The following is a 16,104-nucleotide window of genomic DNA, read 5'->3' as shown; positions in this document are numbered from 1 at the left end:
CTTTTGAATGAAACGGTACGTTTCACGTTACGGTCCTAAAAACGTTACATTTTTTTACGTTTTTGAATTTATGTTACAATTATGTTACGCTTTTGAATGATAAGTAAGTTTCATATTTTCTGAGTAGTCTATTTTTTCCCCTGTAAAAAAAATCCGCAGTTTCCATTTTAATTACACTGACATGAGTATTGACATTCTTTCATATCGCGGTCATTTAATCTTATCACAGAATTACTCAGTTATTAGGATGAGAAAATACGCACTTCGCTTTCTCGCATTGTTAGTTAAGAAAACATCATGAGCATAAGATTATCATTTGCTTAGTGACAAGTGACAATAGTAGACCCCGGCGCCGCGCCAGTGGATCGACCGAACGCCGCCGACACGAGGCCTGGTCGAACGCCGCCGAAGTGTCGTAACGCCGCCGGCACACCGCATACACACCACTGTCGGCAAAGGCGACAACGTTCGGTCGACTTCAAATTAAGTTTGTGGCAATTCTTTATTGAGTCAACCACAAAGTCGGAGATTTTCCTTCTCGTGTGGTTTAGTATTTCGATTTTCCTGATTAGAAATCAAGCAGGGCTTGCACTATCCCCGAATTTTTGGGTATTTCCCCGAAAAAAACTTGGTTCCCCAAATCCCCGAAAATCACGCAATCACGGTGCCACCTCTAGCGATTTATCACCAGTGACTTTCCCTGCAAAATATTACTTTGCATACCATAATTCTTCACTGCTCTCTTGTTGATTAATTTTTGTCTCTTTCGTTACTTTGCATAAAAACCAGACAGATGCAATATGCAACTGCAAATATTACAATATACACAGTTCTTAATATGTTGACATAAAAAGTATCGTTTCATCATTCGTAGTCAAGAATTTTATTTTCAAGTTGAATAGAATTATAGAACGCATTCACTACTATACAGCTTCAGCCTTCAGTTCGATTTTGAAATTGACATCCGAAAGATTGTTTCGACAGCTATTGAGACAAAATTTAGCTATAGACTAAGCTATGTACAAGGTTAAGGAATTAAAGATCGAACCGGAAGTTAACCCAAAAATATGATTTATAAGTAAATTGTAAATTATTGCTTATAGGAGGGGGAAAGGGGGCTATCATTTTCAAATGATAATACCTCATTTTTTTTAAAGCATTGCTTATAGGAGGGGGAAAGGGGGCTATCATTTTCAAAGGATAATACCTCATTTTTTTTAAAGCAGGGATGCAAGAAAGATAATTATTTTTTTCATTTAAAGTGGAGACAGAAGAAAATGATATCAAATTCCCTGGGAAACCATTGAAATATTTTGATAGACCCAGGGCCTCCATTAGGACTTGTTTATTGTCTTGGGTATTTTGCGATTTCTAATAGGCTACTGGCCTAATTTGGCTTTTGTGTGTGTTCCCTTTTAATTAGATTCTTTGGATCTTACTGAATGCCACGGCGAATCTATGACTTAGTTTTCCAATAATTTGAGGTATATCTGAATAATTTTGACCTTTTTGTTGTTGTCTTTGTACCCCTATACACATTCCCTCAATTTTTTTTCAAGGAACACCAAGCTTTTTAATGTTATTTTGCGTGTTTGTTTGAACCATATTTAATGACGTATTTAAATATTAAGTAAATTATTTTTCTAATGAAAGCTCAGACGATATCCTATCAAGGTGGTATCCAGAGGAGGGGGGTAGGAAGGTATTAAAATTAAATGATAATATCTCGATTTTTTTTTTATTGAAAGCAGGGATCCCAAATAGTTGATTTTTTTCTTAACTTAAAGCAGAGACGGCATCCTATCAAGGTGGTATCCAGAGAGGGGGGGTAGTGAGCTATCATATTTAAATGATAGTACCTCGATTTTTTTTTGAAAGCAGGGTTGCCAATAAGTTAATAATATTTTTTTAATTTAAAGCAGAAGCAGTATCCTAACAAGATGGTATCCAGAGGGGGGGGGGGATAGGGAGTTATTATATTTAAGTGATAGTACCTTGAATTTTTTTTATTTAAAGCATGGATTCCAAAAAGTTGAAAAGTTGACAAAAATTAACAAGATTTTCGTGAGTTATACTTGATACAGCACTTGCATGGTTTTATTGTCCAAAGGGAAAGGGACATATGCGTCCAACCCGTTTTTTTCATATTGATGAAACGGGTTTACTTTGAAAACATTCATTCATAAGTACCAGGCAGATTTACACTAAAACGAATTGGTGTTACGAAAGTAATATCGACATCCCCACCTAACGTTGCGCTCGAGTGACAATGGCGCCCTTGGTCCAGTGCCCAAGTTACATTAAAAGGCCAGGTAATAATAAAAGCTTTCAATTTGGGTGATTCAAGGAGGAGTCTTTGACAGTCTTATGACCTCAGGGTACTAGATGTTGCAACGTTCTTACGTGTCTACAGTGGTTTAAAAAATTCGATCCCCCCTCAAATTATTACCAAAAATATGCACAAATATAACACATATAACATTTGGAATATTATAACACTTTTTTCAAATCTTTGAAGAAAAGCAAAAAAGGCTAAATACCCCTAACTACGCTTGAAAGCTATTTTAAAAAGAAACTCTTTGGAGATTTCCATGGAAATAACCATGGCAGAAGCTTTGAGCCTGGGTGGGGATCAAAGAGGAGTCTTTGAGTATTTAAACCACAGGTGACTTATTGTTGTGACTTTTTTAAATTTGATAATTTTTGTGAGCATTTGGAAATCAAAGCTTAAACTCAATAACTGATACTAAGTGTCCTAACATTTTGCTTTGATTAAAAGTGACGAACTAAGATGAAAATCTCAACATCTTCCTGGAGCTACTTCAGCCTGCTTACTATTTCATTTAATCACATTTAAAACGGATGAGCTTTTCATTTTTTTTTTACCTAAGAAAATAGCTGGCACTTCATTTTTCTTCATAACGAATAAACCATTAAGTATTTTTTGTTTCATTGTAATTGAAGTGTTCTCATGTGAAGTGTTCGTCATGTATTTTTCAATTTGATAAATTTACTCCTTAAAGATGTAGTTTATAATTTGATCGATATCAGGTATTTATCAGTTTATAATTTGGAATGAATCCCCAAAAGAAAAAATGAATAATAACCAAAAGAGCAGCCAAAAGCAATAAAAAAGCAGCAGTTCAGGCTTAGCCTACATGACATATATTCAATAAAGGAGCCAAAAAAAAAACTTTAAAATGTATTTTTCTTAAAGTTGTTATTAAAAACGAGTTTTTAACACAAAAAGGCTTTTTAGGAATTCAAAAGAGCAAAAAAAACAAAAAAACAATCAATATCAAAGTCACCCATTTCAACTGTTTTAAAGGTGACAAAATAGATATAGGCAAAGAGCATTATGAAAAAATTAAGCTTCTAAGTTCAAAGTTATATTCAAAGTTTTTACCTAGATAACTGACGAATTTTGTGATATGGTATTTTAAGTTTTGTATGTAGTAACGCTCGATGAAAAAAACTACTAATTTTGATAATTATTTATGTTAAGAATACATAGCTAATAGATACTTCAACTACTCGTATTATGCAAGGATTCTGAAACGCCGCAGCCATTTCGTTTCTACCAGATTTCTACTTCTCTTGATGAATAATGAAGAAGACCAGTTTCCAGCCAGCGACTTGTGAATTTTTGAACTCATGAATAGGCTCGAATCTGTTGTAAATTTAAGCTGTGATTTGAGAAAGACTGATGAAAACATTAATGTTTGCAGTCAACATTGATCGCGCCGGTGGCGCGCCGCCGACACCATACTGGTGGCGCGCCGCTGACATCTTACTAGTGGCGCAGCGTGGCGTGCTGTTTTTGGCCCCACCGCCACCGGTCTCCCCTCATCGGTGTGGCGTCAGGGTCTAGACAATAGTCAGTTAGTCACCTCACCAACTTTCAATTCAGTTTCATCATATGAGTTTGAATCTTGATCAGTCAACAGTCATACTGAATTGGTATGGGGAAGGGGCTAGCTGAAGGTTCAGAAGGAAAATTTATAATAAAAACAGGTAAATAATAATAAAAGTTATTTTCCTTGTAATTTCTTTTTAAATATTTGATTATAAGATGATATATGTATTATTCTTTGGGTAACAACCTCACCCCCCACCCCCCCTTTCTGCTTTGTTGGACATAATATCAGGTTATATAAAAACCTTGCTCTTTTTATATGGGATTATAAACAGCTGATATTGACAAAATACATGAAACTGTAAAACTGTGCCATTTTTTGGTTATAACCAAGCTATACCTAATCACTGAGGAGAGTTAGTTAAGCCAGAATTTTTCGATTTTATGGTAGACTTTCCAAGTATCATGGTCATTTTTTTGACATTATACTCCCCATCCCATCTGTATTTTCAGAAAAGGGGCCTTGATATTTATAAATAGTATAAAATGAAGGATTTAATGGTACTGCTCGTGTGTTTAGCATGTTTTCTTCAGAAAGGATAATCACTAAATATTTGGCTTTAGAAAAAGACAACTAGACTAGTGTCCATTTTTATGAAGAAGATAAACAGTCTTGTATCTGTATCGGGTAGGCTTGCTGTTTACTTAAAAACTGATTCATAGGGACCACGCAGGTTGGGTTGGAGCCCGAACCCCCTGAGAACTTAAATTTCTTCCAATTTCTTGGAATTTCTTTATTAAACTATAGGTTTTTTACTATCTCCCCTATTTTTTTTAATTAAACCATTTCCACTTCGTTTTTACTAACTCTTTTTACTAATCTTTTTGTTACATCTTCCATTAATTTCTTTGTCGCACAATTTATTTTTATTTGTGAACTATTTTTCAACCACTACCGAATGTTCAGTTACTCCCCACATTTATCAGTATAGCACAACTGTATGAGTATTTCATGAGGCTGTGTTAATTTAGGTTTTGATCTCTGATGAGACTTAAGGTTTTTTTTAATTGGAAAATTAAAAGTGAAAATTTTATTTCCAGAATCTATAAATATAAGTGAAAATTATGGGCAAAAAAGATTTTTTTTTCATAATTTGATCCTTTTTTCTTGTTTTCCTCAAGTCATCGACTTATTTCGCTTATGCATTCAAAACCTAGATAAATTTGGTGTTTATGTTATGTAAAACCCAATGTTTTTTGTACCACTCTCGTTCACTTATATTAATTTATTCTTGAGAAAAAAAAATTCTCTACTTTTTAGTTCAATTTGAAAATGAGTTCGTTTTTATTGTTTGACTCCCTCCCCTGACATTTCTTTGTATGTGCCTTGTCTTGTGAGAACGATCAAAACAGCTTTATGCTAACGTTCTTGTGGTTGAATTATATGAACTGTTTTAATATTTCTTGATTTCTTTTGGTTTGGAGTTACAATTCAAATTACAAACGGAAAAAGGCATTTTTTTTGTAAATGACTGCCGCTTCGCATAGGAACTGAAGACAACGATTGAAATATTATTTATTCGATAAAATAAAAACAAAACAAAAACTCTGTCACTCGGAATTGCTCAAATCTTCATGTAGGAGCGATGCAAATTTGAAGCTGGAGGAGGCGAGACTGAGACCGAGCCAATCTAAAATATTAGAGGGAAAGAGAGCGTAAATCATTAAAACGATTTTTTTGGGTCTTTTGAAGAAGCTGGATTTATTAAGATCGTTAAAGTTGAAATTAAACAATTAAAAAATCTAGTTGGTTATCTTCTTTTCTGAAAACTCTTTATTGTCCTGTGTTTATTGATTTGTCTTTTATCTTGTACGTATTAATCATCAAATTTTGGTTTAAATAAATAGATTCAAAAACTGTGTGTTTAAAACACCAATAATGTCAATTAAAAAATAAAAAAACCAAAACAATCAAACCAGTAGCCGGGGATTATATACACGCATCAAGGGGTGGGGGAGGTTGTCTTTCTGTTGTGCCGGTAAACCGGAAGCAGCACTTGCAGTTGAATAAATAGTAAATTCCTAAAGGTAACGAAGCATAAATTTTTATTATTGTATACTTTTTAGGCATCTTTTACAAGTTGGAAGGAAGATTTTAATTAGATAATATAAAAATATATTTTTCAAATTATAAAGGCAACAAAATTCCCCTCTCTCCTCTAAGTACTGCTCATGATAGCGAAATTAAGGCACCCTGCCTTGAAAAGAGACTTTCCTATCAAAAGTTACGAAAAAGTTACGTTTTAAGAGTCTGGACGTTAGAAAATTATTTGGTCTGGCGGCAACCCTGTCCCTGATGGAGTTTTGCTGATACCTGTCTTAAAATTAATTTATCTGAATAGAATATTGTCTATTGGGAAGACGAATTAAAATTGAAATAAACCAAATATATTCAAAATTGCTATTTCCCAAGTAGTGATAGCTGTGTGCCACGGTTTGTTGATTAAATCACAAGGGGCCCTGCCTTTGGGGTCCCTGACACCTGTATACTCGTTTCGTTGTGCATTTTGGCCTTTGGCTTGCTTTGACTGTTATTGTGCTTTGTGCAAATTTTCCCAGATTCCTGCATACTGCAACTATCAAAGTGCTGAGAGTGCTTAGTAACCCATTTTTATCCTGCTTATAAAATTAGTGCTGTGCCTGCTTTTGAATTATCTTGCTTGCTTATTTTATTTTTGATTGAGGGCTCCCCCCTCTGCTTGTAGCATTTTGTTTTATTTATTTGAAATTTTAATTCTTTTGTGATTTTATTCTGTTGTTTTACCTGATTATTTTTAACCCATGGGGGTTTTTTTTGGGGGGGGGATGAATGACAGGACAATTAGGAGTAGGCCTAGTCCTGACACCCCTGACCCAATTAATTCTAGTGTTAGGATTTTGGCTTTAGGTGTTGAAGGTCCAAATGAAACCACTAGGTTGTTGACATTGGGTAGTAGAACAGTCATTGCTAAAAATCTTTTTGAACATCTTCATAATCATGAGTGCAGGGGCCATTATGGTTCAATGTTAGAAAGACTTGGACCAGACGGCTCCATTATAATAATAGCTGCAAACCAATCAGTAGCTCTTATACTTTCAATTTCAGATATAGCAGTAAATGGTTGTAAAGTAAAGTTTGTGCTTGGTCCTAGTTCTAACCCTGCTTTGATAAGAAATAGAAAAGGAATTGTATTTATCCCATCTGAGGAGATCACTCATCTGGATGACTTTGTCAAGGAGGTCCAAGTTGATAATAGAATAGAACATGTGGCATTGACCTTTAAAACCCCAAACCGTTCAGTTATCCCCCTGGTTTGAACCTTCAATTGGGATGTTCAGTTCCCTCTTAAAGTCTTTGTTTGGGATGGAAGGAATAAGTTCAGCAGTTTATACCCTGGGCAATACAATGCTTCAATTGCCAAAGTTTTGGCCACATGGCTTCAAATTGCTGCAGAGGAAAAGAATGCCTACTGTGTAGTAGGCAACACACTCATAATGAATGTCTCAAATTAGAAAAAAATAAACAAGATCGGATACTCAAGTGCCCTAAGTAAAGTGGTAACCATGCTGCTAATGCTAGAGAATGCCCAGTATTCATGGAGAAGAAAGCAATTGTTACCTATTCCTTCACTAATAATGTCCCCATGAGGACTGCTGCTGAGGTCCTGAAGAAGGGACTTCCAACACAAACCAAACATGTCCCTATGGCCCATAAAAACTCCTTCCCTCCTTTGACACCTAACCACCATCCTGTTAAGGACCTGAACAAGAAATATATGACCATGTTTGAAGGTCCTACAAAGCAGATCTTTTATCTGGCTGAGACAATAACATCACTTTGTAAACTAGTATCTCAGATGATGCCCGCTAATCTTCAAAATGCAGTCCTTAGCCGCCTGTCCAACATTGTTGAAAACGTAAACAGAGTTGAATCAAGCCCTACAACCAGTAACAACCCTCCCCAAACCAGCAGCCCAAGGGCCCCTGAAAGAAAACGTAAAGGAAAAGAGGCTACACCTAGCCCAGAAGGTAGTAGTAATAAGCTACAAAGACCCAGGTTAGCCCCCTCACACAAAAATGACTAGCTCCCTTTCAGTGTTCCAACTAAATATCTGGGGATTCAACCAAGCCAAAAGAAAAGAACTCCAAAATATTTTAGTCAGGCATGCTCCTGATATTTTTCTACTTCAAGAAACTTTCCTAAAACAGGAGAATACTGTCCATGATTTCAAGGGGTACACTATTGCCCATTGGGACAGAGTCCTCAAAACAGGTGGGGGCCTACTGTCACTTGTGAAAAATGACCTAGCTTTTAGAATACATGACCCCAGTCCACAAGGGGAAATGGAGGTAGGCATAATTGACATAAAGCTACTGGGAAGTAACAAGTGGATTAGTATTGCTAACTGTTATGCCCCAAAGACAAATAAATTCTCCCTGAATCAATTCAAGCTGATTGTGAGTGCATGTGGCCCTGTGAAAATAATTAGTGGTGACTTTAACCTGCACCACAAAATGTGGGATACTGTATCACCAGAAGATCCAATTGCAACCCCATTAACTGATTACATCCTGGAACCCATAAATAAGTTGTCCCTTGTCACCCCCAAAGACCTAAATACACGGCTGAACCCTCAGACAGGCAAGTACTCAACCATTGACCTCACTTTCACATCATCAGATATTATAAATAGTGTAGAAATTCAGAAACCCTGTGACTTTGATTCTGACCATGAGGTTCTATCATTAACACTAGAGATCAACCCAGTAAGGTCAAGGTTCCAACCAGTGAAATTCTGGAAATTCCAAGACAAACTCTGGAACTCCTGGAAACACAACTTAAACCAAAAGGCTTCAGAAATTAAGACAAGTGACCAGTCAGTGGAATCATTATCCAATAAGATTACTTCAGCTATAATAGCTTATTCATAAATAATTTTTGTTTACAAACAACCTCATCCAAAGATACAAAATTCCACTCCTGTACGCAACAATAAATGCCAGAAAGCCTACCTAGAGAAGAAAAAAGCAAAAAATAACTTCTCTAGATACCCCTCAATTGAGAATAAAATAGTTTTCAAGCAAAAGACAGCAGAATTCAAAAAGACACTATAGACTAGACACAAGAGGGATGGAGAAGGCTCATTGAAGACAAATTTGGCCACAACACCCCCGTCCGAGAGCTATGGAGAAATTTTCAGGTAAAAAAAGAAGAATACCCATCCCTGCAGAAATACAGATGGGAAGGACTACAGAATTTTCAACCAATGGGAAACTTAATCTCTTCTTAGAAAAGTTTTTGAAAGTAGATACACCATCACAGCTCAAACACCATCAACTCAGTCTCAAAAACGGTACTGTTCCATTTTCTCACTTCAGCTTTCAGGAAGTTAAAGACACCATTTCAAAGCTCCAGCCTGGTGCAACTGGCCCTGATGGAATTCATAATTTAATGTTGAAAAATTTGCCAGATACATTTGTTGAGCTACTGACAGAGTTATTCAATAGATCTGTCATAGAGTCATCAATATCATCTGAATGGAATAAGGCAACAGTGATCCCACTTCTCAAGGCAGGAAAATACCCTAGGCTGGTTGATTCATACCGCCCCATATCACTCACCTCTTGTGTTGCAAAACTAATTGAGAGGGTAATAAAACAATGAATTTTAACCCCATTATCAGACCACATCCAAATTGAACAGCTCGGATTTCTCCCGGGAAGGAGCACCACAGATGCCTTAGTTATGTAATGTTTTGTCTCTTCAAGCATATACTTCAAAAACCCAGGTCACAAAACCTGAAATAATACAAGCATAAGCAAAGCACAAGCAATACATAACAGCACACATACACAAAATACAAGCAAAACATGGCAAGTAAGTAAGGAATATTACATCTCCCTTCTTTTCGGAAAAGCTTGTCAATCATAGGTTTATTCTTGACGGTGGCTTGACTTGTTGACCACTCCTGGTAGTTACAGAACTTCTGAGACTGTTGTCGACTTCGGCCGCGGAAGGCAGGGAGACCACAGTGTTTTCCTGGCCCACGGCGACCGGCAATTCTGGCATGCTGGCTTGGCGAAAGTGCACGTCCTCTGTTTGGGGTAAGTCCGGAGAGTGATGCCATGAATCGTGTACTGACGAGCTGCCAGTGTTTGAATCAGAATCAGAACTCTTCTCATCTGTAGTCACAACTTTCAAGTGCTTTCCATTCCGGCGGTATTGTCTGTTTGCTTTCGTCTGTACTACATACGATCGTGGCGCATCTGCTTCTCGGAGGACTGTTGCAGGTTGCCAGGTTTGATCGTTGGACCATACTCGAACTTGTTGGCCTATCTGCAGCAGATTAAGGCTTTTGGTATGTTGATCATAGTAGCGTCTCTGTCTTTCCCTTTCTTTATTCCTTGCGGACATGAATTCCTGCATAGGTACGACTTTTGGAGATAAGTGCTCAATGGTGCAGGGCACTAGGGATCTCAAGTTTCTACTCATTAGCAGTTGGGCTGGGGAAGCTAGACCATTGACTGGTGTGTTGCGGTACTCGAGGAGAGCTAGCTTAAGGTCAGTTTTTAATTTCTTTGTTTTCATGATCAGGGCCTTAGCAATACCAACTGTTGTCTCAGCAAGTCCGTTGGACTCAGGATGGTTTGGGCTAGAGGTTTTGTGTTGTATTCCCCACTGTCTCATGAAATCTTTGAACGTTTCTGAAGTGACTTGTGGGCCATTATCAGATGTAATCATCAAGGGTATCCCGAATCTAGAGAAGTGAGATTTTAGCTTCTGTATTATGAGGTTGGTGTAAGCATTTACTCCCAGCTCATCAGCTTCAAAAAATTGACTGTAATAATCCACTATGATCATGTAGTATTTTCCGGATATGTAAAACAGATCAATGCCAACATGCTCCCATGGGTAGCTGGGAATATTGTGATGAAGCAAGGGTTCTCTTGCATTTGCTTTAGAATAATTGCAGCATGCATCACACTTCTTGACGAAATTTTCTGTTGCCTGACTCATTTTTGGCCAGAAAATGACTGATCTGGCTCTGTTTTTCGTCTTCTCGATACAAAGATGTGAAGCATGGATGCTTTGCAATACAGCAATTTGCATGCTGTCTGGGATGACAAGACGGTCATCTTTCATAATGATGTCACCAACAATACTGAGATTAATTTTTACTGACCAGAATTCAGCTATGGATGATAGAACTATTGATCTTTTTTTGGGCCAACCTTCTTCTACCATTTTCCTCAGCACCCTCAGCTGTGGATTTCTGAGCATTCCTTGTTTCAACTCTGAGAGCTTTTCTTGACTGATTGGTATTAGTTTCATACCAGAGTGTACAAAGTATTCAATTTCTCTGTGAAGCAATGGTTCCTTAGTTTCTAAGTGGAGCCGGGAGAGGGTATCTGGGATCAGTATTTCAGTGCCTGGTCAATATGTTATACTGAAACTGTAGGGTTGTAGATGTAACAACATTCTTTGAAGGCTTGGCAACATCTTATTGATTGGGCAATTCAGGATTGTTTCCTGGGGTTTATGGTCACTAATAACTTGGAAGTGATGGCCATAGAGATACTGATGAAAATGGTGACATCCAAAAACAATGGCATACAGCTTCTTTTCGATTTGCGAGTATCTCTGCTCTGTTTCATTCAGCGATTTCGATGCGAATGAAACAATTTTATTCTCTTGAAGCAGGACAGCACCGAGTCCTGATTTGGAAGCATCAACTTGGATCTCTATTTGATTTTTTGTAGGATCGAAGAGCGAAATTGTTGTTATGATCAACGCTTTAATTTTTGTGAGTGTGGCTTCGTGTTCATTTGTCCAGTTGAATTGCTTCTGCTTAGCTAAGGTCCTAAGAGGTTCATTGAGGCTTGACAAATTTGAGATATAGCGTGAGAGGTAGTTTAACATCCCAAGGGCTGTTTGTAGTTCTTCCTGGGATTTGGGTGATGGCATTTTCTCTATTGCTCGGATTTTCTCGGGATCTGGATGGATTCCGTTTTCGGAAATGATGTGTCCAAAGTAAGGTATCGAAACTGATTTGAAGATGCACTTATCTTTGTTAAGCTTGACTCCCTTTTCTCTAGCTCTTAAAAGGGTTTTTTGAAGATTTCTGTCATGGTCCTCTTCAGATACACCAGAGATGATCATGTCATCCAAAATTACTGAGAATCTCTTGAGGTTGCTGAATGCCTCTTCCATGTGGCGTTGGAACTCATCTTGTGCAGACTTGAGTCCAAAGGGCATACGTCTAAATTTGTATTGCCCATATGGAGTTGAGAATGTAGTCAGTTTGGAAGATTCGTCATCAAGACATAAGTTCCAATATCCTGTTCGGGCATCTATCTTGGAGAAATACTTAGTGCCTACAAGCTTTTGCACAGCTTCCTCAAAAGTTGGCATGGGATGGTAGGGTCTCTTTATGGCTTTGTTGAGGTCATGAGGATCTATACAGACTCGAGGTTCCATCTGGTTTCTCAACAACTACAGTTGAGTTCACCCAATCTGTTGGATGAGTCTCCTTCTCTATGACTCCTAGGTTTTCCATACGATCTAGTTCTTCCTTGAATTTGGACTGGAGACTCAAGGGGATTCGTCTCGTGGGCTGAATGGATGGCTGTGAACCTTCCTTGAGGATTATTTTACATTCACCTTCCAGTTTCCCAACTCCTTCAAATAGGTCGGAAAATTCGGTGAGTATCTTATCGGTGCTGAGCTGTCCAGATTGAAGACTAAGTATCAGCTTTATCAGGTTCAGCTTACGACTTGCACTGAAGCCAAGGATAGGGGTAGGGGCTGACTGCACTACAAAAAACTCTATGGGTTGACTATCATTTGATTTGTAGGCACAGTCGATCTTACATGTCCCCAGGACGGGAATAGTCTGACCACAAAAGCTTGTTAAAATGTGGTTTGTAGGGTGGATTGCAGGTTCTGGATTCAGTCTTTCCACCGTCTGTCTGGTAATGATACTAGCTTGTGCCCCTGTGTCAATCTTGAATTTCACACTGAACTGGTTGGCGATTCTTAGTTTAGCATATGGCTGGTCATCAGCTTTATCCATCATTAGTTGATGGATGAATAGTTCGTCAGTTTGTTGAGCTTCAGAAATGATGATGTTCACAGTCTTTTTGCTACCACGGTAGACACGTGCAAAATGGTTGGGTTTTCTGCAGTTACTGCAGATCTTCCCTTTGGCAGGGCACTGGTGATTCTGTGAATAGTCTCCGCCACAGAAGTAACATTCACGGTTTTCAATTCGGTCACGATTGGGTTTCCACAGTCTATTTTGATTCTTCTTGATGATATCAACTTCTTGTTTTCCATGACTAGTTGATTCTGCTGACATTGTCTTAAGTTGTACCTGGGTTTCTGTGTAGGTTCTTGCTACTTTGATAGCATCTGAGAGAGTCAATTCAGATCCCAATTGCAGTAGTTTTTCACGAATCTTCTGGGATGATGTTCCGAAGATGAGGCGATCACGGACCATTTCGTCAACAATCGTAGCTCCATATGAGCAGTCTCGCACTAAGATTTTCAGTTCAGTTGCATATTGTTCTATAGTTTTGCCTTCCCTTTGGTCACGTTTGTGGAATGTATATCGGGAGAATATAGGGTTTGATTGTGGATTAAAGTAGTCATCAAATTTGGCAAGGTATACACAAATTTTGTCTTTTTCATCAGTTGCTAGCGTCCAAGTGCTGAACACATCTCGTCCTTTTTCACCAAGCCAAATTAGCAGATATGCACACTTGATTTTCTCACTTTTTCCGCTCAAGGGTCCATCAAACATTAGATTAGCATGACTTTTGAATCTAGTCCAAGCCTCTTTTAGATTGTCCGATTCCCAGTTCAGCTCAGGATATGGGACGGTGGTATCCATCTTCTACTCTGACACCATGTAATGTTTTGTCTCTTCAAGCATATACTTCAAAAACCCAGGTCACAAAACCTGAAATAATACAAGCATAAGCAAAGCACAAGCAATACATAACAGCACACATACACAAAATACAAGCAAAGCATGGCAAGTAAGTAAGGAATATTACAGTTAGACTAGAGCATCTCATCAAACAAAGCTTCAAAAAAGGAAAAGCAGTACATTTGATATTTTTAGACATGGAATCAGCATTTGATAGAGTAGATGTGAGGCAACTAATCAGAAATCTATCTGTAATGGGTTTACCAGACCCACTGGTAAATTGGATCCACCAATTCTTGATGGGTAGGGAGGTTCAGACCTCCTTAGGGGGCTCCTTCTCAGAATTTAAGAGGAAAGCCTTTGACATTGGACTCCCTCAAGGGGCTGTTCTAAGCCCACTTCTCTTCTCAGTTTATTGTCATGATATAAGCCTGGAAAATGTTCTTGGAGCAGAGCTCTTTCTGTATGCTGATGATATTGCTGTTGCAGTTGTGGGGAGAGACCCTGCATGCTTACAGTCAGCCTCTCAAAAAGCTTTAGATATGCTATCAACTTGGGCAAAAAGTAATAATATGGTCTTCTCAAGCCATAAGTCAGTTAGTGTGTTTTTCCACAAATTGCATAACCTGGATGCTTTCAAACCACTGGTGAAACTGAATGGACATGGGATTATCGTTGCAGAACATGCACTCTTTCTGGGAATTGTGGTTGACCAAAAATTGACATGGAATCCCCATCTGGATGAGCTGATTGGCAGTCTCAAACAAAGACAAAACTTCATTAATGCTCTCTGCCTTGGAAGAAAAGGAGCCCCTACAGCCTTTGCTTCAACTATTGTCAAGTCAGTGGTGATATCCAAGAGAGACTGTGGATCATTTATATATGGATCTGCCAAGAAATGTCTCCTAAAGAACATTAACACTACCCTCCACGCAATCTTACAAAGAGTCCTTGGCTGCCTAAAATCAGCTCCTATTGCAGCTATGTACTGTGAAGTGGGGATCTAGTCCCTCCACTCCAGAAGAAAATATCTCCTTGCAAGATATTTTGCAAAGAAGATGAGACTCAAGAACCACATTATCTACAAAGGAATCATTAACCACCACAACCCTGATGTCCGCTACAAACCAACAGAAATGCCCTCTTTTCAGAGATTCCTTTGCCTTCCTGGCATGGAAGAGTTCATAGAAAATGGCAGGCTGACTTATAATTTGGATGATGATTCTCCCAGCGCCTCCAAAGGAATTGGGGAATTGATTACTCCTAAGATCAGCATTGAAAAAAAGGAAGACCTCCCCCAAGCTGTGATGAAAATCATATTCCTGGGAAAGTTGGCAGAATACCAGGACTACATCCAAATTTGCACAGATGGCTCTAAGAAAGAAACGAAATGCAGCTGCGCAGTATTTATACCCTCCCAGGGCCTGTCTCTTTCCTACCGTTTACCCCCCTACCTGACAATTTTCTCTGCAGAACTTATGGCACTTAAGTTTTCTCTCCAAGCCATAGCAAGCCAAACAGTGACCAAAAATCGGAAGTATATTGTCTGCACTGATTCACTGTCAGCTCTGGACTACCTTTCACACCAGCAACACCAAGCAAGAAATGTTGCCATGGAGATTGAAAATCTGACTACACAACTTGCAAGACAGGGTATACCAGCCCTATTTATATGGGTCCCAGCACACTGTGGTTTAAAGGGAATTTAATTGGCAGACCGGGCTGCAAAACAAGCCTCCCATCTTGGTCTGGTCACTCAAACCCCTATTACTGGACCTGAATTCATGTCTTCAATTAGTTCAGAAATTTTGGAGGAAGAAGAGGCTTGGCTCCATTCTTTCCATACCCAGCTCCTGGATCTGCATAATTACAAGCAGCCATCAAAAGAAATGTACCTCTCATCTCGCATTCTTTCAACTTGTCTCTTTCGTCTTAGATGTGGCCATGCAAGGACTAAATCAACACTCTTCCATTGGAAAATGACCCCTTCCCCCAACTGCGACACATGTGGAGTGTACAAACACATACGTCACATCATCTTCAACTGTAGAAAATATGAAAAGGAGAGGGAAATACTAAGGAATTGCTGTGAGAGGGCATTTAAGGCATTCACAATGCGCTCTGTTCTGGGACATTACATGTCTCCTCCTTGGGCTAGAAAACTAAGCACAAACCTTTTAGGTAGATTTGTTAAGACTACTGGTTTGGTTCACTCCCTTTAAGTTTTTTTTTTTTTTTTTTTTTTTTTTTTCTTTATTTTCTCTTTTACACCCTTAT

At 38.4% G+C, this 16,104-nt stretch overlaps 1 protein-coding gene across 1 annotated transcript; it reads right to left on the bottom strand.

Moving 5' to 3' along the window:
- Positions 1-12,342: 12,342 nt before the first annotated feature.
- On the bottom strand, positions 12,343-13,788 carry LOC148940525 (uncharacterized). The gene has a single exon (XM_089105008.1). The coding sequence runs from the start codon at positions 13,786-13,788 to the stop codon at positions 12,343-12,345; it is 1,446 nt and encodes a 481-aa protein (XP_088961134.1).
- Positions 13,789-16,104: the final 2,316 nt, after the last annotated feature.

Source organism: Artemia sp. Qi Xiang Cuo, chromosome 19, assembly GCF_049724085.1.
Source record: "Artemia sp. Qi Xiang Cuo chromosome 19, ASM4972408v1, whole genome shotgun sequence".
In the NCBI taxonomy this organism is placed as follows: Eukaryota; Metazoa; Arthropoda; class Branchiopoda; order Anostraca; family Artemiidae; genus Artemia; species Artemia sp. Qi Xiang Cuo.
This window is presented reverse-complemented; position numbering and strand designations above follow the sequence as displayed.

Bases quoted from the DNA above. Each gene is read 5' to 3' on its own strand.
- LOC148940525 (XM_089105008.1), bottom strand. From the start codon at position 13,788: ATGGATACCACCGTCCCATATCCTGAGCTGAACTGGGAATCGGACAAT.